Source organism: Diachasmimorpha longicaudata, chromosome 16, assembly GCF_034640455.1.
Source record: "Diachasmimorpha longicaudata isolate KC_UGA_2023 chromosome 16, iyDiaLong2, whole genome shotgun sequence".
In the NCBI taxonomy this organism is placed as follows: Eukaryota; Metazoa; Arthropoda; class Insecta; order Hymenoptera; family Braconidae; genus Diachasmimorpha; species Diachasmimorpha longicaudata.
Genome location: NC_087240.1, coordinates 5,200,774 through 5,225,282, shown reverse-complemented (window position 1 = coordinate 5,225,282; position 24,509 = coordinate 5,200,774). Strand labels below are relative to the sequence as shown.

Sequence of the window (24,509 nt, the reverse complement as noted above, 5' to 3'; positions counted from 1 at the left end):
ATATAAAATTGTATAAATTGATTCAGTGAAAGATAAAATTCGAATTGATATATTCCAACACTTCAGTGCTAAATCCACCCCCGTCGCATCCCGCATAACAATCGATGTCAAAGGGAATAAAGGTCGTCATTCATTACAACCGCATCCCTTCATTCAACAATGTTCCCCGGCATTTCCTCCCCTTCCATCGTAAAGAATACTCCATTCTTTAGAAATGGAAAGAGCTCCGCTGCACCAGCAGAAGACAATAAAAAAAGATTACAAAGTCGTGACATGATTTATTCCATTTCGTTTGCTATTCTCCAGAATATATATATATTTTTTTCATCAAAATGTATCCATGTGAATGCCATCCACACTGTGCTGTGAGTTGAGATTTATCCTTCTTCTCGAATTGGACCGCAAATCTGAGCAATCGTCTTCACTCCCGGTAGAAAAGTTCACCAGTACCTGGAGAGAGATAAAAAAAATCAGTTGGAGTGTCGGTGGATTGTATTATGGGTAGAAAAATTGTGGAGTCATCGGAGAAAATATCTTGAATTGATTTTCACTGGACGGAATCATCTTTACGTCCAGATAATTTCAACGATCATCAGAAATATTTTTCCAACAGAAAAATAATAATTAATTCACGTACCAATTTTTGAAATTTTAAATTCCAGTTGTGAGGGCGGGAAAAAAATGGTTCGTGATGCACTTTTATAAAACTGTGGTGTAATTTTCAGAGAACTTTGCCAGGGGAAAATACACTGACGTTGGGGGTTAGTTATTTCGATGGTGATAATGAAATTTTGTATGAGTTATTCCAGAGGAGGTGCTGCATCTCAACGATTTCCGTTAGTTCTTAATAAAAGACGATGCTATAAAACTTGTTGGCTAGTTTATTATCCAAAGTTCACACGGTGATTTTTCTTTTTGCGAAAAAAATTTCGATGAAATCTCAGTGCTTTTACTTGAAACTGTATCCTCGAAGTACCCGGAGGGAGAAAAAAAAAATAACGTCCGACTGCATCGTGATGAATTTTGTTACTCGATCATAAATTTTTGATAAATTTCCCTCTCATAAATTTCACCAGAGTTATGAATCGAGAATGCACGATCCATCGTACTGAATTTTTTATTATTTTTTTCCATGAAAATCTCATTGAAAAGCGAGGAAAAGTTCTCCCCATCTATCCTTTTACGTGTTTAGGTCGAAGTCTGGATGCTGTACGTTGAGTGACAGAGTGAAAGAGCAGAAGGGAAAACTGTCGAAACTCTTCCCAAACTGTGAGAGTAGCACTCATCACTTACAGTCACTCCCTTGTTATCGTTCGAACAATGTGAGTGGAGTGACGAAGAGATATTTACGAAATTCCGTGAACTTCTTTCAAAGTCGGGGGGAAACAGCATTTTTGTCGTTCTCGAGATCAAATGTCAGAATTTAATGGTCAAATCCATTAGGAATGAAAGTGATACGGGCGAACAAATGTATCTGTACTCCTATCGATGAATTTGATAGTCGATAATGTCCAGATTAAATAGAAAATATTTTATCTGAGCCCAAAAATCAGTAGCGACCCTTGACTAGTGCCTCGTTTTTCATGAATATCTCGGAACCTGAGAAAGATAACAAAATTTTTGTTATAAACTTTTTTCTGGAGCCAGTTGCGTACTACAACAAATGTCATTATGAAAAATCCGCTATCTCCCTTAGATTCGACGTTATCCCTCGAAAACTGGAGTGAAAGAAAACCTGAAGAGATCTGTGAAGTCAATGAATGAATTTTTTCGATAACAATTCGATCCAGAACTCCCTAACGCCCCCTTTTCTCCTGAAAAATACAAAGGCGGTTCTCGGTAGTATTCCTTCGATGTTCAGATGACTAGCTTCATGATCGTAAAGTTAGTTTTTGAAACAGTGAAGGGGTTTTTGCGTGGAAAATCGTAAAAGGGTCTCTCCCATATATCACGACAATAAAAATTATATCTCAAGAATTGCCTACACTTCTTTAACACTTAATATGAATTATTCGCTGGATAAATATATTACCAAGTTATATATTGTTTTTATCATCAAGAATGCACGATAAAGTGCAACCGTGAAATCAAAAGTTCGGGCCATTAACTCTAACACTCCGGGAAAATCCTTTTATGACATTTAGCAACTTTTATACTCATTTTTAAGCCGATTATATCGCAACTTCTCCTCCATTGCGAGTAAATATTTGTTGGAAAAATTTGAATTATTTTTTCGCGTATAACTTGACAAAGGGGGAATGCAAATTCTCCAAAAATATAATATTAATCAATTGTCATTCCAATCCACTAAATTCCCGCAATAAATTTGAGAAAATTGTAGAGACAAACGAACCTATCGTTTTTTTAAAAATCAAATCATTTCTCCTAGCGATTGTTTACAGGAAAAATTTGATTCGTTACTGATAAAAAAAACATTTCCATATTCATAACAATATTGTGTATTCACGTGAGTTTCGAATTCCGAAAGCATGCTTGAGGTTTCTAAGAAGAAAATCATAACTGCTATTCCCCCAGGAGCAGCTTAAGGACCATGTTATTGAACCCATTTACGTGAAAAGCGTACTAGATCTTACTGTACTTGCTTGAAAGGGTGGGAGTGCAGCAATACCAGCGTTGAACTCGCGCAAAGTGGGGTGGAACGAGATTCACGTTAATGGGCTAAATGGGGAAAAAAGTTCCTGTTTATAGGCACCCGATGCTCCTGAGATAGGGCATCCGGATCGAGCACACCATTTTTTTAAATTCCTTCCGAACAGAGGCATTCAAATCCTGCAAATTTTAACTCTCGATTCTCCTATTATATCGACTGATTACACCCCCACGTGTCCGAACAAATTATTTATTATTTACATTTATTTTTAATTCGCTCCCTCAGCGTCAATTGAACACGAAAAGCAATTTCTGAGAAAAATTTGAGTTCTAGAGATCGAAATGTGAGACGAAATGATCATCAACAACTTTCCAGGTGAAGTTTTCGTGATAAAACTGACCTTCGAAATTAAACAAATCCCTAATCAGTGGAATCAGATTGAATATAAATAAATTAAAACATACGTTTGACCGGTCTATCCTTAAGGGACCATTTACCGCAGGACCGAACAAAAACCATTTCCTTCTATCATCCGTAAAGACTATCAATAATCCAGACTGGACCGGATTGTTTCCCATAAGACCACTTAGCCACACCCCCCTAGAATTTTTCTTCCATAATTTTCAGTCAGGGTCACCCAACTCTGCAATAAATCTCTCATTTTTCCGTCCATCGAGCCCTTCGATGGACAGAAAAGCCCTTCATAAAATAGACAGAAACAACAGTTGACACTTCATCAAAGTAATATCGAATTACTCACCCCTTCCCCTCCCGTGACACCCTCTCTCGTAAAGGGAGCCCTTTCCCTCTTTTACACAGGAAAGTGGTTACGAAGATGAGACGCGAAAAAGGTAACTATGCACATTAGCCCGGTATATTAACACTGTGAGTGCTGGACACGATATGGCTGAAGTCACCAAGGGTTACTCCCCTGTTCAGGTATGTCCTCTTAGTTCACAACCCAAGATGGCATCCATTAATATTCTTTAAACCCCCATTGTACGTAACGCCAGGGTAATACGTCTACACAACCGAGTTGAGTGGTAAAAGCCCGTATAGGGGCAGCCGAGGCATCATGAGACATTTCAGTTCATTCTTCATGATCAGATGATTTTTTATATATACATGAGCCCTAAAGGGATCAGTCTCCAATCGACTGCGACTTTTTAATTTTCATTTCCAATTTTTTTATCGAGTGAGTGGAATAAAGTCGTAAGTTGGACATTAAAATTGTGATCGTGAAAATTTGCGGTTCAAATGACTAAAAATATTTTTTTAACCCCCCAATATTTTTATTGTACCCTCATCTCACCTGATCCAGGGAGCTCTGGGTGAGTGTGTAGTCAGTGGCCTTGAGATCACACGCGAGGCACTTCAGCTTCGTAAAAATTTCACTGAGCAACAGCTCGTGATTCTGGGGTATCAGTAATCGGGCTGCCCTGGCCTGTTTTGCGAACACCTGAGCAGTGGGAAAATACCGATATATGACATCCTTCACTTCGCTGACGACAATGGATCGTGGGAATCTCAAAAAGGCAACGTAACCCTCGCCGTACCTGCAATAATGAAAATTTAACCCAATGAGAGGACGGGATTTTCCGATAAATCATGAATGACGCTCTCTCATAAATCTTTACCCCAGTCGATTTCAACTCCACGTATCTCGTACGATACGAACAGATTCAGGACGACCGGCAAAAAATAAGGGAAAATAGAGAGAGCGGGTAAGCGAGTTTAAATATTTATGACGTCATACGTTATTCTGTTAGTGAGTCTGCGCAAGTGTGCATTAAGTACCTAGACGATGGTCGAAGGTACGAGACAGTTGAGATAGAACGAAGAAAACCCGTGAAGATATTATATTCCAAGCGTGTAATGTATCCCAATTAAAAGGAATAAGTGACAAAGTGGTCCTTCGTTTGTGTCTCTTCCGCTTTTCCCGTCGGTTAATGCGTTTCAATCTTGCCGTAGCATTTTGTTATCAAAGGAATCTTCACTTAATCCCACCCAGGCTAATGGCTTATTCTTCATTAAGGTCATTTTCCCGTCCATTCATTCTTCTCTCACCTCTCCCACCCCCCACCCCCGTCGGCTATTGAGAGATATTATTAGCTGATTAATAATCAGAGTAAACGAGCCAATTATTTCGCTGAACAACATTGATAAATGCAGGGAAAATGCTTTAATTGACGGCGTTGTGCAGTTTAATTGGAGTTTTGGATGTCAGAGTGAATGTGAATTTGCATTCAACGAGAGAGAAATATTTAATAAATACAACGAAAAAATTATCCCCTGATTTTACTCGAGAAACTAAAATATTTTCCAATTTTCTCAATTCAATATTCTACATTTTTCGCGGGGTCACGATCGTATTTTTTTCTTGACTTTTGCGCTGACAAAAAAAATCTGAAAAAGACAGGTAATCGACCTCAAATGCGTACTTGTGTTTGAGATGTTGAGGGCTTCCAATGCACCTCAGTCCAGCACTGGCAAGAATGCCAACTCGGCTGCACAATTTTTCGCACTCAGCGACACTGTGAGACGTCATAATAACACACGCCTCGGTCTGCGTGACCTGGTGAACAGCACGTGCCACAAGTTCCTTTGACGCTGGATCCATTCCACTAGTTGGTTCGTCCATCAGCACAACCGACACAGGACTCATAACACTAATAGCCGCGCACAATTTTCTCTTATTACCACCACTTAGACTCGATATTCTCTGATGAGAGTACTTCGATAAATCGAATCTTCTGAGTGTCGAGACAACGGACCTGGTAACATCAGCTAATCCACAGACTTGTCCGTGAATAGTTAAGCACTGATGAGGAGTAAGGAATCCATCGAGTGAATCAGTCTGAGAGCAGTAGCCAATTTCACCATTGCACAATGGCTTGAAGGCCACTTGACGGCCCTTGAGTATAATCTTACCCGATGTTGGTGTTATCTCGGTGGTTAACATCTTGAATGTTGTACTCTTACCAGCTCCATTAATTCCCAACAAGCCGAAGCAAGTGCCAGCTTGAACACCAAAGCTGAGATTTTTAACAGCAATATTTTTACCATAAACACTGTTGTAGACCTTTCGCAGTCTGACTGTTTTAATTATATCCCTGTCCGAGCTGTTCTCCACTCGTGTCCTCTCCATGGAGACATCCTCATCCTCGTCGCTTATTTTATCAACTGGAGCTTCCTTTTTACGAAGTAAAAGCAACCGACACTCTATCACTATGTTGACCAGATAAAATACAACACCAACAACGAACAAATAAACGTAGTGCTGTCCTATGAGTGACCAGCCAAGCGGTGATTTGTACGTATCCATGTTGAATCTCTCGAGTAGTTCAGCTGTTATGTCATTCGTTGACATCTGGACGAGTGCATCACCCAGTGCATATTGTGGAAAAAATAGCATCAAATTATGAAGCACTTGTCGTGTGTCTTTCGCTGCTTGACTTTTTCCAACAATGTCAATCACCATAATTGTTGCTAGACAAATAACTCCGACAAATGTGTTGAGACAGAAGAGTACCATGTTGGACAGGCTGGCGTCATCGAAGCTTTTTTCCATGAAATGGCTGAATGGAATTGATGCCCAACTGAAATTGTGAATAAAAATACAGTCGATGTTGAGATATGTTTTAACTTGTATTTCATTATTCGATATATCGACGCGTTGCTCCAATTGGTTTTCAAATAATTTTTCATAGCAAGGGTGAAATGTGAATTTTCAATTAAAACAAACATCACTGGATATCAATTTGACCTATAGATACTGAGATACTCCAATAAAATGACTGGTGCATGAAATATCGACGCGTTGAGGGTATAATATATTACTGTTGATACCGAATTTTTTTTTTATCGGTAAAAACAAGCGAGTTGGGAAATCACATTTAGTTTCGATGTATCGGAAGTCTCGGGAATAACGCGTTGGGGGATTTCATCGATTGGCTGCAGGGGGGAAAAATTTTAATCTGAATGCAGATTGATGAACTTATTTATCAGTTTATTGTTTGTGATAATTTATTACTTCTGGGGAATTCATAAAATTAAATTGATTGACTGGAGATCGACGATTATCTGTCCAATAAAAAACGTGCGAAGAAATTTTTTATTTTGAAAATCGTTTGGGAGATTGACTTACGCAAAAAGGACCAGAAGAAGGACAATTCCTTGCAAATTGTCCCTGGCGACGTAGGCAGACAATCCGAATATTTCGAACACAATGACAGCGAGTCCAATTGACGAAAGGAAAACAAGAAAATCCCAGAGAAATGCTGCTGTCCAATAGGTAACAGGATGGACTCCAGCGAGATAGAGAATACGTTTCTCCTCGGATAATCTTTCTCTCACAAGTTCTCGTGCACCCTGTGCTGCAACTAGACTGAAGGCTATCAACAGTACCAGAGCTATTCCAACATCTGCCACGTGCTGGAGCCTGCAAATAATCTTCGTTTATACATCTGTCATGAGGGACACCTCAACAGTAAATTCAAGTACCTCTGATCATTCGTCTAACGAAGTAATTGATACTGTTTTGGGTGAGCTCTTCCCCTGGCTTTCCATATTTCATTCAACTTTTCTTTTCTTTGACTGAGTCGTTCAAACCCACTGCCTCCCCCCCGACCGACTCCCACGAGAAAAAGCGAACAGACTCAACTTGGAAAAGCAATTACAAAGTCCCATGAACCCTGGCAAGTCCGAAGGCAAACAGAAGTTTAACGAGTCGTGGACGAGAAACGCGAGTGTCTGCCTCTTGAGACCTCTACTATCCGCGAAGGAAAGGGAAAACGGAATAATTTTTGTAGTGAACGAGACTCCAGTGGGTCATTAACATTTTCTATTAGAAAAAGTTGATGGGATTTCAGTCGATAAAGGACCTGGGAATCAATTATTTTTTATAGGTACAAGGTAGTTATGATTTATGTCCAAAAGTAGAATTTAATATTAAATATTTTACTATTTGAAATTGTTATTTTAATACTTGAAAATTAATTTAATACCTAAATTATTTTCTAGGGAAATCCTTGGGAAATTAATTTTTTTTTAATTTCATTTTTCCATTAGAAAAATTAGCCGACGGTAAAGTCGATATAGAGCTTCCGAATTTATTATTCTTTACCTTTGTGGGATTTGTCCCATACGATATTACGATTTTAATTCACATCTGCGATTACTTCAGTAGAATATTAAATTACTAGAGCGCTACTATTTATTTTACAGACTTATTTAGATGAATAATTTAATTTATGAGCCGTTGTAATTTAATCCCAGCATTTTCTACCTCAAAAAATATGTGTTCCCTCAAATATTGAATGAAACTGTGGATCTATACCCGGGGACACCTTATTTACATTTATATTTGCTCGACAAATTGAGTCCTTTAAACGTGCGGCTTCATTATAATTTTTATCTGAGCCCAGTGTATTCGCTAATTTTTCACCACAAAAATAGTCCCCCAGGAAATATTTCGGTGAACCCAATTCAAGAGAGTTGCGAGTATTGTTTGCTGTCCACATCACTGTTACTTTGCATAACGTATCCCTCAGAGTCTCGAATTTTCTGGAATATTTGTAACTCTGTCCCCACCATATATGCACATCTCCATTGCCCTCCATGACAGGGACAAAATGCTCTCTATAAGTCCATTGAGTCCACCGAAGGATAAAATGCAATGTCAATAATTCAAGAGGAGGTCCCATTGAGGAGAGGATTACAGAGGGGATTATATTAATCTATTGGCTGGCCCCAAAGAGGAAATAGAAAAGTGTGTCATTTCTCTTCATGAGATTGAACTCTGCTATCAGTTTCTTAGTCATATGACCACAATTTCCCATTCACTCTCACTGTTATGAATATTCTAAGTCCGATGAACAACAAATCCTTTATTCCATCAATTTTGAGGGGAAGAGGATGACTTGAATATTTGAGAAATGAATTGACTGACCAATTAAAAACTACACTAATTAATTCACGTAATTTTCCCACAGGGAAATCGAGGGTAATTTGTTCATAAAAAAATTCCCACAAGAAAAAAATTTTCTATAAAAATTCTGCGCTGGAAAAAATCTCAACGTCGCGGGATTTCCCGTAAATTTTCCGTCAATTTCGGAAACGAATTCACGCTCAACCCAATAACAATTTCTCATGTCAATAACATGTAAACTCTTGCAAATAAAAATTTAATTTAGCTGGACAATGGCAGCATTATTTATAGAATAATAAAAAAAAGTTGAACCCGTCAATCTTTCCGTCCTTGTTAGTATACGGTTCTGTTTATCCGACTTTGAAAAATACTCGCAATGACGTGTGTAGCCTATAGCCTATAGCCTCGTAAATGACAAGTCATAAAAACTCCCGCCACGAACAACTAAATATCCGGAATAACACCGTACTCAGAGAGTTATGACTCAGGCGTTTCGGTATAGCGAGTTTTATTTGAAAATATCCGGGGCCCGAAGAAAGTTTATCGTAAATTTTTACACAATCACGAGACAGAACAGTAGCTCTTTGCAAACAAAAGTTGACATTTAATACTCACACACTGGTGCGATTGAGTTGGTCACTGGATAACTTCAGGGGATGGTTGAAAGTTGTTATACGTCCGGGTACACCAGAAGCCCGTAAAATAGCCCCATTCAGTGAATTGAGATACGCTGGTAATGAATGATGTCCTTTGTTATTGAACCAAACCACAAATAGTGGATCCTCGTGCCAGTGGGATAACGACCAGCCGCCGTATCTTCGAAAAATAAAATTAATCAGTCCTGATTAATTATTCATTCATCGCCCCGAATTATCAAACTCATTATGATAACACAGAATACGAAATAATTTGGCTTTACATGGAATAATAAATCATCGGCTGGGAAAATTGCATAATTGTTTTTCAAAATGCCGGTGGAATTTTAACACTTTGCTGCCCACTTGGGATGTGTATTACACCTCCCCAGGGGTTTGAAAACTCATTCACGTGCGTTAATATTTGTTTTTCATCAGCAGCTGCTGGAGAATAAATAATTCCAGAGGTAAATGGAAGAATAAATACCGGTTGAGATGTGTAGATTACAACAAAATCATCGAGAGATTCTCTCGGACCTCATCAAAGCTTTTCCAAGTTCATTTATTCATTCATTCATTTATCTGGATTAAATAAAAAAATTGAATGCATTTATTTGTACTCCACGTCTCGAATAAACTGTATTATTCAATAATTGCTGTTCGTATCGAGTGGCATATCCGGGCTTCGATTTAATCTCCCGTTGACTCTAGATTATCCAGCACTGCGCCATATTTTATGAAGGAAATTTCGATGGTCTTAAAATTTTTTTCCATAAATTACTAAACGTCCATCAATTCCGAAATTAATTCCCAAAATGTCAATACCCATGCGACGTTCGTCTCTTCATCTTCAAACTGTTCCCAGCAGTCGATTCTCCCCGAAGAAATTTATTTTCAAAAGTTCAAACAATTTCCATCCGCTTCTGAAGGGCTTTTCATCTCTACTAATTATCCCCTCGCAATTAACCCATCAAAACTGACGATTGAGAATCTCCAGCCCCTATCCCAATCCCCCCAGCCCCTGCCGAATCTCCGAAATATACAGAATCCCCTCAAAGCACATAAACCCCCACCTTTCAATCCACCTTAAATTAAACTCTTCATTAAAAGTAAATTCAAAGGTACTTACCTCTTTTCAATGTATTCATGAAAAGTGGAAACTATCCAATCAAGAGTTGGTCGTCCGGGTAGAGTCTGAAAGAGTCCCTCAACGGCTTTGGAAACTCCATGACAAACTTGTTGTCCCTCCAAACAGTCACAAGTGCCAGTGTCATTTGGCTGAATTTGCCAGGCACCAGCATAATCACCTCCAAATTTATCATGAAGCTGTGACGACACCCGTTGGAGAAATAAATCACTACTATTATCAATACTGTAAAAATAGTTCACATGGGTATCATAAAGCTTGGGATTGAGATCCAAAGGTGGTTCATCACTGGACGGTGGCCTAATCAGTGAAAATCCCATGGCAATAGCAACGAATATCGTGGGAAGAAGGAGAGTAGCAAGTGGTGCTCTCCAATCCCTAGCAAAATGCCACATTCTCTTCATCAATAATGCCCTGATCTGCCTCCAGGGTGACGGCTTCAGGGCCGTTTCACCGATAATGGACTCAGTATCATCAAAGATATTCAGAGAAACCGATCCCCCACTGTTGACACTCGCCAAGCTACCGCCGACATGCGAATTCTTGTGCTCAGCCTTCCCACAGAGACTCAGGAAGACCCTCTCCAAGGTATCACAGTCCAACGAAATTCTGGAGAATCCCAGACTGGTCTTGCTGTCCTCCAGCTTCTTAATCACCCCCGCGATATCATTCGCGACCCCGTGTTTTCCCTGAAAGGGAAGACTGACCCTGACTTCAGAACTCAGCGAATCGAGAGTCGCATTAGGAACGATAGACTCCACGAGCTTCTGCAGCCGTTGGCGCTCGACGTATCGATTTCCCTCTGGAGTCGGGAAGGACACGTTCAGCCAGTACCCCTGTCCATAAGTCGTCTTCAGGGTCAGGGGTGATCCCTTGCAGAGGACCTTCCCCTTGTGCATGATAACGACAGTATCACTCAGCATGTCAGCTTCATCAAGATGATGGGTGGACAGGAGGACTGTTCTGTTCTGCCGGTGGTGGTCAATCAGCTTCCAGATGCGTCTCCTCGCTGCTGGATCCACTCCAGCACCAGGCTCGTCAAGTATCACCAGCTTGGGGGATCCCAGAAAGGCCAGAGCAACGCAGAGACGTCTCTTGGTACCACCGGACAACCTGGACACCGGTTCGTGCTCTTGTCTTCCCAACTCCAATGATGACAGCATCGAGTTAACGTCCTCCAGCATTTCCTCATCACTCAACGGTCGCTTTAATTTCGCGTAAAATATCATGTGCTCCCTCGGTGTCAGGGTGTCAATGAGAACGTTGTCCTGGGGACAAACACCGATGTCTGGCTTACTTCCTTCATCACCGTCCAGATGTATTTCCCCACTTGTCGGGGCTATCATTCCAGTTAACATCTTTATTATTGTAGTCTTGCCAGCACCATTTCGACCAAGCAATCCAGTCACTTCACCCTTGCAGAGCTTTAGGGTGAAATCATCTACTGCTATTACTTCACCTTGTTCAGTATCGTAAATCTTTCGTACACCTTCGAATCTCACACCGACTTGCTTCTCGCTCACAGCCATTGTCGTAGCATCATTGTCTTCATCTGTGTATTGAAGGGGTGAATGTCAAGGGAATGTCGAGGGTAGGCTTTGTGGAAGGGCGAGGGAGAATAGTTAACGATCGGGGGCTTGGAATGCCCCTCAATTTTTTATTCCGTCCTGGATTTCAATAGACGCGGGGAAAAGTCTTTACACAATTATCTGTATAATCTTTTATTGTATAATCGATGTAAAATTTTGTTTACCCTTCGGGGGGCGGGGGGTAATAAAACACAAGCTATCTGAAAGGTTCTGCTTTCTATTGGAATTTTATCGACTGGAAAACGGCGAACGACGTTCAGAAAATTTTTCTAACATATTCAGGCGATCATAACCGAGTCTTAAGACTTGAAAAAATATTCCAAGCGATATAATTAGATTTTTAGGAGCTGCAGCATAATTTTGCAAGTGCGTGAATGCTCTTTGAGTAATTACCGTACTCATTAGTTAACCAAATCAAATTAATTCATTAATTTATGAATGTTTTGTGTCTGACCAACAGGGGGCATCACCCCTTGACACGAGTTTGGAGTAGTAAAAAATAAAATAAAAATATGTGGAGACAACGGAATTTCCGTTCGCCCTTTTCCATTCGGGGATAACTGAACTTCATGTTAAAACCCTTATTTCGCTCCACAAAAAAATTAATTCAACCCTTCTCCACTCGCCCGGGAAATATAGGGCACTCCAGCTGTTCTAGAATTTGTTTACCTCTCCCTCATTAATTGGAACGAGAACGTCGACATAAATGTTATTCTTCGAACCCACAGTTATTCATTCACATTTTTTTCACGAAGTTATGGGATTAAATAATTTTGCCAGCGCACCATAATTATTCATGAAAACGAGTAAATCGTATTTTCCATCATTTTTTTTTTAAATTGCGAATGCACGAGGACCCATTTCAAAATCTAACAAAAATATATGCGCATATAATGAAATAATTAAATCCCCTACGATCAGAATTAATAACCGGAGATACGAGAAGTTTCACAATTTTTTTTCTCGACAAAAACTTCAATTTTTTCATTCGTAATTTTTATTTTATTTTTCTCTCCCTGTGCATCGCCGAATGTTATCAATTCTTTTCGTTTTTCATGATTGGATTAACGATCAACTGGTAGTCAAAATATTATGATTAAATTGAAGCCAAATATGTGCGTATAAATTGCATACATGCCAATTAAAACACATAAATGATCGTGACGTGCAGTGAATAATGATACCTTGATAAGTTGTCGAATTGTGCAGTACATCATTAGTGAAATACAGGTTGTTGACGAATGCTAGGTAGTCAGGTTGCCCGAATAGGGCCCGTGGATCGGACCACCAGAGGCTTCGGGATCGTAAGCCCGGTGAGCCTTTTCCTGAAAATGTTTATTCACTGTTTTCCTCGCTCCTTGTTAAGTGCTCAACAAAATTATCTTAATGGAAGTGCAGTACGATTAATAAATTAATAAATTTTCATAGAAACATTCACGAGCAGAAAAGATCCTTTTAAGTGCCACAGCTGCACACAAATAAATATTTAATAAAAATCCGATATTTTGATTGAAGAGATGATGGGGGAGTTCTGGGGTGTTACCTGAGTTGGTGTATCTGACTATAACGTAACCGATAGCTGCGTAGAGACAGCCATCCAGTGCTAACATTGTGAGGACCAAACCGAGGGACATGGGATCCCCGGGGCTGGGCTCCTCCCAGAGATGCTTCCACTGCATCCCGGTTCCTTGAACCTCGCGACGGACAGTGTACAGACATCCGTAGCAAAAGCTTGTGGACATGCTGAGACACTGGAAATTCATTGATTATCAGGAGAATTTAGCAACGACTCCAATATCTTTCGTCGAGAGAAAAAAAATTATCTTTTAAATATCTGTGACAAAAAAGAGAAGTCGCTTCTGACTATCGATCAACTTTCTCGGAATATCTTGAAATCTAATAAAAATAGAAAAATGTTTATTAAACCTTTTTTGTAGAGCGAATCAAGCCCTAGAATAATTGTAATAACAACAATTCCGTTATCTCTCTCAGATTTGGAGATAACACTCAAAAACTTTCGATTCCCCAGAAGCGAGCGTCGTCTCATAAAAAACCTCCCTAAGAAAAATAATTTTTTCTCTCTCCCCACGTAATAATCACGAAGACTCACGAGTATCAAATTGTAGGCAAGTCCCATCGTAGCCTCCATCGCAATAACAATAACATACGGCATATAAGTGAGTAAAAACATAACGACAGTAGTGACTGCTGCCAAACTAGCCGACCTGAACATGGTCGAGATCATGTAGCAAAATGTGACAATTGCAAAAACGTAATCGAGAAAGAGAATCATAATTATTCCAGGATCGGAGTGCGGTAGAATTTTGCCAGCAACGAGAATAATGCAAATTGACGTTACGACAATCGTCAACTCAATAGTCGTTGTAATGAACCAAGCGAGAGTATTCCTCCAGGGTTTTAATCCCATTACACTCATAACCATCGAGTTCTGTGACTCCCTCTCCCAAACGATATATCGAACGGCCGATCCAACGCACATCATCATAGCGAAGAAAAAACATGTTATCAAGCCCTGTGATTCGTAGAGAGTTCGTTGAAATGGTGCGTATTTCCAGCACGGATAAGGCATTTGTTGTGACACTGTCTTCCAATTGAGCTCCTTCCCCGATTTAACTTCAATAATAGCCCGATCAATAGAATCCTGAAGTTGGACAAAGCCACGTAGATATCTCAAATCCTCAATAAATGAGCCTTCGGGTCCAGGTACCCAAAATTGATTTTTCAATCTCTTTGTCGAGGGTACGTAATCCACGTCCATTCGTATTTTATATGTTACGTCGTGCTCCAAACTTTCACCCCCGAGAGATCGTCTTGATAGTTTCTCGTTGTCGAGAAAAACTACCCCAGCGAGAAATTCATTTGTATCAGTGAGCTTACGTGCCTCAACTTCGAGTTCCTCCTCACTGGAAAATCCAATTACTCGATCAATGAGAATACAGTCCACCAGATTATTCAGCATTCCAATCATAGCGATTAATTTATTTGACTTTTTCAATCTCCAGGCCAACTCCCCTAAATCAAAATTGGAGAGATCCCCCTGGACACGTCCACCGCTCATCGATTGAACGGCTATTTTCATGACTTTAGACGCCATAATCTCCTTAAGATCACCCAGACTGCTCCCCATATCTGTCAAATCAGCTACGGCTATCAGTGTTGCTTCGATGCTCGACATGAACTCTCCGAATATTTCCATTTCATGAAACGTATGATTTGCTAGACTCATTACCTTTCGGACTGCCGGTGAATCAGGTGCGTAAAGGATTTTTCCGCGTAGCAGTGGCTTGACGTACGACCAGACGATTTTTCCTCCCGTCATGCTCAGGAAACTCTTGTACGTGTCACGACAAAACTCGGTCGGTAACGAATCCAATTCCCTCTGATCAATCGTCTTCTTGGTGTCCTCGATCTGCGTAATTAGCCGATAAAATTCACCGCTGTCCGAGATCAGCTGCCTCCCGCACATGAGTTCACTGGCGTCTTGAAGAAATTTGCCGCTGGTCAGCTGCGAGTCCTCGGTGTCCCCGGCTCCAGATGGTTCAGCTGACAAGTCCGATGACATCTTGTCCTTGAAGAGGGGCAACAGCTCACCGACAACTCCGAGATTATCGAATATCACATTTCCCTCGGCTTCCGACAAATTTGCGTTCTTCAGGATGTTCTTCACGTTTGCACTCATCAAGTTCTTGAAGACGTAGTCAAAGTTGGTGTTCTTGATGAGAGATATTGCCAGATTCTGGGTGACCGATGGCCCCAGCGAGCAGAGGACTCGACTGACTTCATCAGCGGATGTGCGAGAAGCCTCGAAGTCCAGAATCTCCTTCAATTGATCTGTCGAACAAACTGTGTCAGTCAAGCTCATGGCTGACCGCTCCTTCATGAAGACCGAGAGCATGTCCACTTTGGTCTCGCTCAGGATGTCCACCAGGTCATTTGGAAATTTTATTTCATCGATGAGAAACTTCCGGAGAGAACTCCAATCATGAAACATCTTGTTGACCGAATACTTCATGTCCAATAGTCCTAGATTCTTGAATATCTCCATTGACTCGAAGGCGTCGACGATGGAATTCAGATCCTTGATGACCTGAGGACTCTCGATAAACGGCTCGACGTCCTCGACGATGTCCTTGAGTGCAGCGAAGAGTTTATCGATAGTTTGGTCTTTGACCAGGTAAACGACACCGTCGGCGATGTCAGGCACTCCCAGGACATTCGATACATCTTGAAAATCAATTTTGCTGGCGACTTCCAGGAGATTTCCACTCTCCTCCAGCGCTCGCATCAAATCATCCAGAATCTGCTTCACCCAGGTCAGGCTCCGCGTGCCATTCGTCCTCCACGACGGAAGTTCACGATTTATCAGTTCAAAGTCGAGGCTGTTCACCAAAAGTTCCGAGATATCCCGAGTTGATGGATAACCAGCAGCTTTTGGATCGTAATTAAGGAGCTTGCGAGCCCCCCTGGAGTTGAGAAAATCGTTAAAAGTTGTCGCGTTTACGCAGCTGCTTTGGGGTTTACAGAGGGAATTATTTCTCTCACCGAACAGTAAATTCACATTTAATGACGCATTTGGTAGGACTTTCTCTACCTCCCGGGTACTTGAATTTTTCGCAACGTCTTTCAGGGGCTTCCAAATGGGAATGAACTTCTCGGCCATTTGGGTGCAATGAAGAAGAGTCTCGTGGTTATCGATCGTCTGTATAATATTAACATTTCCCCTGACACCATCAAGAGCTCCAGCCAGGACCTTCATGTAGATGGCTGGTGAGAGGGTTTTCACACCCTCCACTGCACTCATCAGACACGACTCCAGCTTCCCATCGCCTCCAGGATCTTTGTAATCCATGATGATATCCGTGAGGTACTGGAGACTGTCCTCAATGGCACCCATGAAGCTCTCGACATCGAACTTCTTCGTCATAAAATCGTAATTCTTTATCATTCCAATCGTCTTCTTCAAGTACAACTGCTGGCCAATCATCTCCTGCAGCTCAGCCACCTTCATCCTTTTATATTTGCACAGGATATCCGAATATACTCGATGTCGGCTCAACTGTGAATTTAAAATTTCCACAACACGAGTGTCGCAGAACGAACAGGACTTTTTAAACTCCGCAGAAGATGATAATATGTTTTTAACAATTTTCACCGACTTGGATACTACGGTGTGGGACAATGATCTTAAATCTCTCTCTTGGAATTGCTTTTTAAAGTCGATTAAAGTACCTTCGCGAAATGAAATCCACCAGGAGGGTACTTTCGGGGGTTTATTACCTTCGCAGACAGATCGCAAAAGTGTGGATTGAAAGTGTACCAGAGTATCCATAAAGTATGTCTCATTCAATGTAACTCGTATCCACGTGTTGCCATCGCTAGTTTTTATGTTTATATCGTCTAGGATATTTCCCCGGAGTGTTACATTGACAATGCCAAGGGGCTTGAAGTCGTTCGTGCTGGAATTGGCGTTGCTGAGAATGAATTTCTGACAAAAGCTTGTCACACTCGTTAGGATTCCCTTCTTCCGGACGTAAGACGGTGGAATGAGGTATCTCTCGATGTCGCAGAGATTCACCTGACCACCGATGAACTTGTCCATAAAGTCAGTGAGACGTTCTGAACTTATGAAGGTCTCCAGAACAGTGATGACCAGGTTTGGCGCATCCTCGATCAAACTCAGCAGCGATTTCATTTTGGTATTTTCGTACGTCATCCGCAGCTTCTGCCAGATGTCACCGCCCGATATGACGTCCATCCAGGAGTCCGCGAGCTGCATTATTTGACGGGCGGCATTCAGGGGATGATCCTGGAAGATGTTGTGAATCCGAGTCAGATCGATCTCGGAGAAGGTTTGAACTGAGAAGTTGTACTCGAGCGGGATCACCTCCACCATTATTTTGTGGACCCAGGACTGGTCTGCGTCGTGGATTAATCGCTTGGAATCATTGGAGAGGTCCCTCCAGGTTGTGAAATTCAAAATATTGGACTGAAAAGCCAATTTCCCGGAGGAGTTGACATCGGCTCTCCAGACGGTCTCAATGAATTTCAGCAAAGACTTTGACAGCGGGTCGATTTTATCCAGTGAAGAACTCCTCCCCGTGATGACGTTCAGATACTCCTCGCTGGTTGCACTTCTCACCAGCTGGCGTGGATCGTACGTACACAGGTGATCCAGAAATTCCGAATTGTTCCTCTCCCTCCAGAAATTCAAATCGAATCGTAGATGGCACATCGAGCCCCGGACGTCGTTAAACGCAATCAAGGAATTGTCAGACGCATTGAGTGTGACGAGAGTTGCGGCTAATGAGAGGGTCTCAGTTGGCCGAGCTTCTAAAAATTTAATCAGCTGATGGACATCTCCAGGTCTGACCATATCCCACAGGTGCATAACATTGTCCTCCAATTTGTTCTCCCTCAGTGCAAATGCTGCGTTCTTCAGCCCCTCGGATAAACCTTCAACAAAGAGACGATAAATTGTCCAACCACTCTCCGGTTGTTTTGTTTGCAACTTGGATGTTAATACTCTCGGGACCTGGAGTATATTCTTCAGAGTATTAACAGCATCATTGAGATACTGTTTATCTAGGGGCGGATCGATAACCATTTTCCTATCAACAGCAGCTTCGGTAATTACGGCAAAGTCGTGAATGTCGTGGGCTAAAGTGAAGAAATAACTTCGATAGTGAGACACAGGTCGTCGCCAGTACGCAGTCGCATCGAGGTAGAGATCGAAGAATGCGTTGAAGTGAAATGTATCGTGATCACACGTGAAATTCTTCAGGTTCAAGTACTCGTCGTTTGTCAATCCCACTTTGTAATCCTCAAACAATGAAAACATTTTTTCACACGTTATACCTTGAGCATTTTCAACGGCTCTGTGCAGCTGATGGTCCAGTTCAGGATCGGATATGCCGTAAACCACTGTCGCTAAAATGTAGGGGAAACGCTGGCGTACTATAGACACTACACTCTTACTCGTGAATCCAAGTAGAGTGAGAAGGTTCAAACTTTTAGCATTAGTTTCCACGGGTTTTTCCAGTATCTCCAGGCCAAGATGAACGAGATCGTGAAGTACTTTGGAGCTGAATTTAGCGATAACGAGAATATCATCAATTCCTCGTGATTTACCAGTTGACATCCAAACTTCTCCAGCTGTTATATTGCTCCGGAATGTTGGAATAATTTTATCAATCTCGAGATCTATAAAATCGAGAAATGTTTTCGCTTTCTCTTGAATGTTTGGTATGTCCATTGAGAAAGTTTCTCCCCCCGTTATCCCTTTGACCTCGGGGAAAAATTTGTTGACGAGACCGCGGAATCTTATGTATCCCGCTGTCCAATTGAATGCTGGCACATCGCCAGGACCATCGGGCTCGAATATTTTCGAGGTCCTCATGAATGTTGGATGCTCACTCCACTCCCTGATGAAGACAACAGGATTGCAGGCGATTTTTTCAACCTGACGGAGGAGTTGTTGGCTGCCGGGACGAAGTGCCAGAGCTTCGCCGAGACTCTGGTCATCGGTGCACGGCCAATTGGGCTCGTTTGCCACGTGATCGCTGATGGTCTTGAGGATGTGAATGGGATTTTTCTGGCTGAAGATGTCGATGAGGTCGAGACTGATCGAGGGAAGATTCCGCAGAGCTGTTTCCAGGAGAAGGTCCGTCTCTGGCATGTCGTGGAGGACATTTGCTGGCTTCCCAGGATCCCCAGTGCCCAGGACATCGTCCAGAATCTTCTCAATCTTATCGGCGATCGTGGAGATGGACCACGCCAGCGCCCGGAGGCTCTTCCAAGCTGATCTCTCCTGAATCCGGAACAGCGGACTCTCGGCCAGGTCCAATAACCGACAGACCACCCCCACGACGATCTCCACTCCGTGTTCCGGGGTCAGATCTGTTGTCCAGGCGTCGACAAAATTTCTCTTCAATTTATCCAAATTCCTGAAGTAGTAATCACTCTCGTCATCAAACTGCACCAGGGAATCCACGTACCCGTAGATCTCGACGATCTTTCCATTGAACAGTGTCCAATTGAATGACTTGCGATCTCGAAACGTCATCTGTCGCAGCTCCACAGCTGTTATATTTATCTCCAGCTCCTTCTCCGCAGCCCGCGCCAACCGGCACACCAAACCCTTCAGCAACGACGCGTTTCCACGCACCGGGTAATTGATGAGTTGAGGAGCAGCCGGGGGGACGCAATATGCGCGGCTGAAATTCGAGTACTCCAAGATGTCCAGAGTTTTATTTCTATCCGCGACTGTCAAGTAGAAGGACTCCAATAACTCAGATTCATGCTCACGTACCTCGTTTATCCAACTCGTTGGATTCTCACGAAGATCATCCAGGATTACGTCCGCTATTATATCCATATTCTCGAGATCTGGTTTGATCCGCGCGTATGAGATGCTACGCTGTCCCACCATTTTGGCGATACTCAGGTGATACGCCAGCACGTCCTTCCGCCCTTCTGCGAGGGTCTCCTGGAAGATCCTCCGCCAATTGTCTGATAATCTGAAATCACTCCAGTCGATTCTCTTCAGGGGCGGGTGCTCCAGAAAATTCATGAGGAGCTTCACACTGTTCACGGTGGATGTGGTGTTGGAAGTCTCTATTGGAATCGGTCGGTTGAACGCCATCATCACGAATGTCTGCAACATCTTCTCGATGATCGTCTGGAACGTTTGGAACTCGAAGGCGTCGTAAACTTCGGTTATGATCTTCTTCCCCTCGTCGGAGCAGATTAATTCGTAATCTCGCGATGTGACGGATCCATTCGGTTTAAATATATCGTTGAAAGTCGTCTCCGTGCAGATCACATCAGCAGGTGGAGCCTTCGCTGTACTCTCGATGAATTTCTCGGTCTGCTGGAGATGGGAGAAGCCTGCGACGACGTTACGGAAGAGTTCAGGACTCAGTTCAGCTAAAATCGTGTTGACGAGGGTCTCGTGGCTCTTTGATATCCTGAATAGTCTCTCCTGGAGCTCTTCGTGGATGATCGCCACATGGTGAACCATCCGCACGATGTTCTCCATCATGGAGTTGAGGTAGGTCATCATGTTCATGATTTTATCGGAAAAAATATTGCCCAGACCGTCGAAAGCTTCGGCTGAGAGACTGATGTCCTCGGCGTGATGATCCAAGAGTCGTTTCGTCAGCTTCACACCGTCTTGGAGAACACGGTAAGTCCCATCGAGTATTTTAGTCACATCCTCCAGGTTTAGAAGTTGATGGGGAAACACTTTTACACTTTCACCGGTACCTTGGGAAAGTTCAAAGGGACTCGATTGCTCGTGCGTTGGTGCTTTTCTCTCTACAACTTCTTGAATTATTTCGAGGAGGGAATTCAACTTGGATAAGCCAGATCGCACCACCGGCCAATTGCGATCGCTAGCGAAAATCGGTTCTAGGGTATCAATCGTTCGGTTGATGAAGCTCAAGTCGATTCTTCGGAAGTTGGTGTCTCTGAACAGAGCGAGAACGTTGGGAATCCATTCCCGGAGTTTGAGATACTCCGGGACATGTTTTATCACCGTTTCCAGGTTCAGAACAGTTGTTATAGATCTCGTGATGTCCGTGATGAAGTCGTAATCGTGGAATTTCGCCATAACTCGGCTGACGATCTCCAGGAGTCCCGCAAAGTCCAGATGATCGGTGAGTTTTTGGAGTATCAGGGGCACTTGGGCTGCATCAAGGTGGCAGAGAGCGCTCGATATCTCGATGAGATTCTCCTCCCTCGGGACGATGAGAAATTCCCTGAGACTGGATGGGGTACAAACAACACCGTCGATGTTCGATGAGCCAAAGGATTCCATGAGATAATACAGTTTTATTGATGTATCAAAGAGATCGTCAATGAAATCCTCCCGGACACCCGGCAACTCCTTTATCAGAGTGCTCTTCAAAACCTGGTGATTGGTGAATAAATCACCCAGACGAAGGCCCCGATCAAACAACTGCTTTATTTCTGGCTTCGTCAGAATTTCCGCCATCGATCGGAGAAACTTTACGCTATGGGGCAGACTTTTCACGGCTGACAGAATTGTTTCGTTCGGGAGGAGAGATTGGAATTCCATCATGAGAGGTCCGAGTCTGGTTATAAACAAAAATACTGTCAGTAGGAATATTGGGAAGGTCCCTCCGGACTAATTTCTATTTTATATTTATAATTAGCCCTAATTATACAGAATATTTGCACATAAAATTGGGAAAAAATCGTAGAAAAGGACGAGATATCGGGCAGATTTAATCGGTAAAATGTCCTTGAAGTAAAATCCTATGATCCCAGGTAATAAACCACAAACCTCGCATTTCGATACGACGGAACCTCCTCATAATTATCGAGAGGATCACAGGGATTTCCAACGCTGCATATATAGCTCTGTACGAAAGGCAGTAGGCCATCACGTGGCATAAGCCTGGCTGGAAATTGGCAGGTGGGATTGTACTCGGGTTCGACATTGTCGCGTACAACATACAACAGCATAAATATCACGATGGGCCATAGAAAGACAAGACCGAGAATTGCCTGTGGAAAATTAGAAATATTTAATAGCCTCTTCAAATTGCCCGTTGCAGCGGTGGGAATAGTCAGAGTGATTAGCAATATGTTTGATCATTGTTAGTATTATCCTCTCTTGCTACCAAGGTCTGAATAATTTCATCTTCTCCCCGCTCATTTTAATCCCACAGACGTGCGTTGCGAGGGAACTGCATTCGATCATTCGGGGAAAAAAAAAATTGAGACGTGGAGAAAAATAATGGAAGGAAACTCACCGGTCGTCGCTTCCGGACTACATAATTCTTCCAGAGGAGGAGGCCGAGCTGGTCGGCCCCCATTTCTCAAACATGAACCCCTAAAATCCCAAAAATTCCGTTAGCACAGACTCGCTTCATTGTTCATTATGCATCAAACGGAAAGTGCATAATTCCCGGAATTTTTTTTTTTATCAGTTAAAGAACATTTTTCATTTTTAACTCTGTTTACATCAGCTCGGGGAGATGTGTCTGGAGAAGTTAATGGGGAGTTTTGGACAAAAAAAATAATAAATTGCGGGGATAATATTTCTCATTCCCTCAAAGGCGTGAGGTGACTGAGTAAATAGAGAGGGAGAGATTTTTAATTAGCAACGACTCATTACATTTTTTTTTTACGGGAAATACTTTTAATTCCCTGGAAATCTTCAACGATTTTACGTATTTTTCCCAGGAAAATTTTACAGAAACGAGAAATAATTGATTTTTCTACGAGCATTGGAGAAATGTCATGAAATGCTCGGTGACATCACTTCAATGCTCAATTTATTAACATGTCATGAAGCACTAAACTTTCACTGCTGTTATGTTACTGTGGAATCGGGTGACTATCGTCTGTTCCCGCCGTTTGAACAGGCCCAATAATCAAACGACTCGACAATCGTGTGTCAACTTTCGTAAGCAGTCCACAACGTACCACAAATTGCGTGACTCCAAATTCAATTCGATGATTGAACTGTATCATCAGACCTCTGTAATGTGTGTCGAACGCTTTTCGTTGGGAAAATTAAGGGAGAACTGGCTGTAACACTTGATCGATCGTTGATATTCGATGAGCGTTCAATTATTTCTGAGTAAACGAAGAGAAAAAATCAGTAAAAAGTGAACTGAAAAATAATTTATATTCTATCACTTCAATTGTCGGAAATTTCTTGATTTATAATCAATTTTTTAAGAGTCTGACGATGGAGTAATTGCACAATTATTTACGTCCAATTTCCACCTGTTCACCCACGACTGAACGTAAAATCGCGGTACGTGGTGGATCGATTGATCGATCCCATCGCTCCTCAATTGATAAATAATTCTAAAAACTCGACAATTGCCTATATTCAATTGCCTTTCCCACAAGGAACTCGTTGTCGATGGAGTTCACAGTCCAAGGTCACGAATCTGCATAACTACAATCCACAGAACATGGGAATCGGCTGGCAATGCGAGCCCACTAATTAACATTGCAATTAAATAAAATCTCACCTGAGGGCCCTCAAGAATCAATCGAGCCCCGGTAAATGGAGCATTGTCGTGGTCCCACCGTCACCGACGAGTCCAACAATATCTCACCAGAGCACAAAAAATTAATTAGAAAATATATTAGCAAATGTTCTTTCCTGGTTTCACCTCGAGTCTCACTCACAGTCCAGTCATTTATACAACTGGAATTTTTTTTTTCACCAATTTTTTTCCTCTCCTCAACTTAATAATTGTCCTCGTGATTCAATGCACGCGCTTTATCGCAGTTGTTCCTTTCAAACCGGCGAACGTTTTGTATATTCTGTGCGTGGATTGGTGCAGCCGGTTGGACGGTTCGTGGACGACTGTTGGTGCCCTGACCGCAGGCAAACATCAGAAAACTCAAGCAGTCCCGGTATCAAAGGACCACATGGACTAGCAGAACAGGCTCAACACTCGATACAACACAACTTTTCCCGGTGTATTCTTCAGCCATCTCATACCCATGACCCACTCACCCACACAACCGCTGGTACACAGTTTAAAAAAATATCACCCAGGAGTCTACTAATTAATTAATTAATTTT

General features: G+C 42.1%; 1 protein-coding gene across 3 annotated transcripts; it reads right to left on the bottom strand.

Moving 5' to 3' along the window:
- Positions 1 to 258: 258 nt before the first annotated feature.
- Positions 259 to 24,300, bottom strand: LOC135170318 (ATP-binding cassette sub-family A member 13-like). 3 transcript variants are annotated; one of them, XM_064136024.1, is made up of 13 exons: positions 23,947 to 24,300; positions 23,387 to 23,539; positions 22,711 to 22,790; positions 22,239 to 22,462; positions 14,022 to 22,026; positions 13,455 to 13,662; positions 13,096 to 13,236; positions 10,305 to 11,874; positions 9,156 to 9,356; positions 6,759 to 7,052; positions 5,053 to 6,210; positions 3,924 to 4,167; positions 259 to 450 (listed from the first exon to the last, which is right to left on the bottom strand). In XM_064136024.1, exons 3-13 carry the CDS (start codon positions 22,771 to 22,773, stop codon positions 328 to 330), a joined length of 12,231 nt encoding a protein of 4,076 aa, XP_063992094.1. In that variant the 5' UTR covers positions 22,774 to 22,790; positions 23,387 to 23,539; positions 23,947 to 24,300; the 3' UTR covers positions 259 to 327. The 3 variants fall into 3 exon arrangements, with proteins under 3 accessions (XP_063992094.1, XP_063992093.1, XP_063992095.1); XM_064136023.1 differs by lacking the exon at positions 23,387 to 23,539; XM_064136025.1 differs by lacking the exons at positions 13,096 to 13,236; positions 23,387 to 23,539.
- Between the last annotated feature and the right edge of the window lie 209 nt (positions 24,301 to 24,509).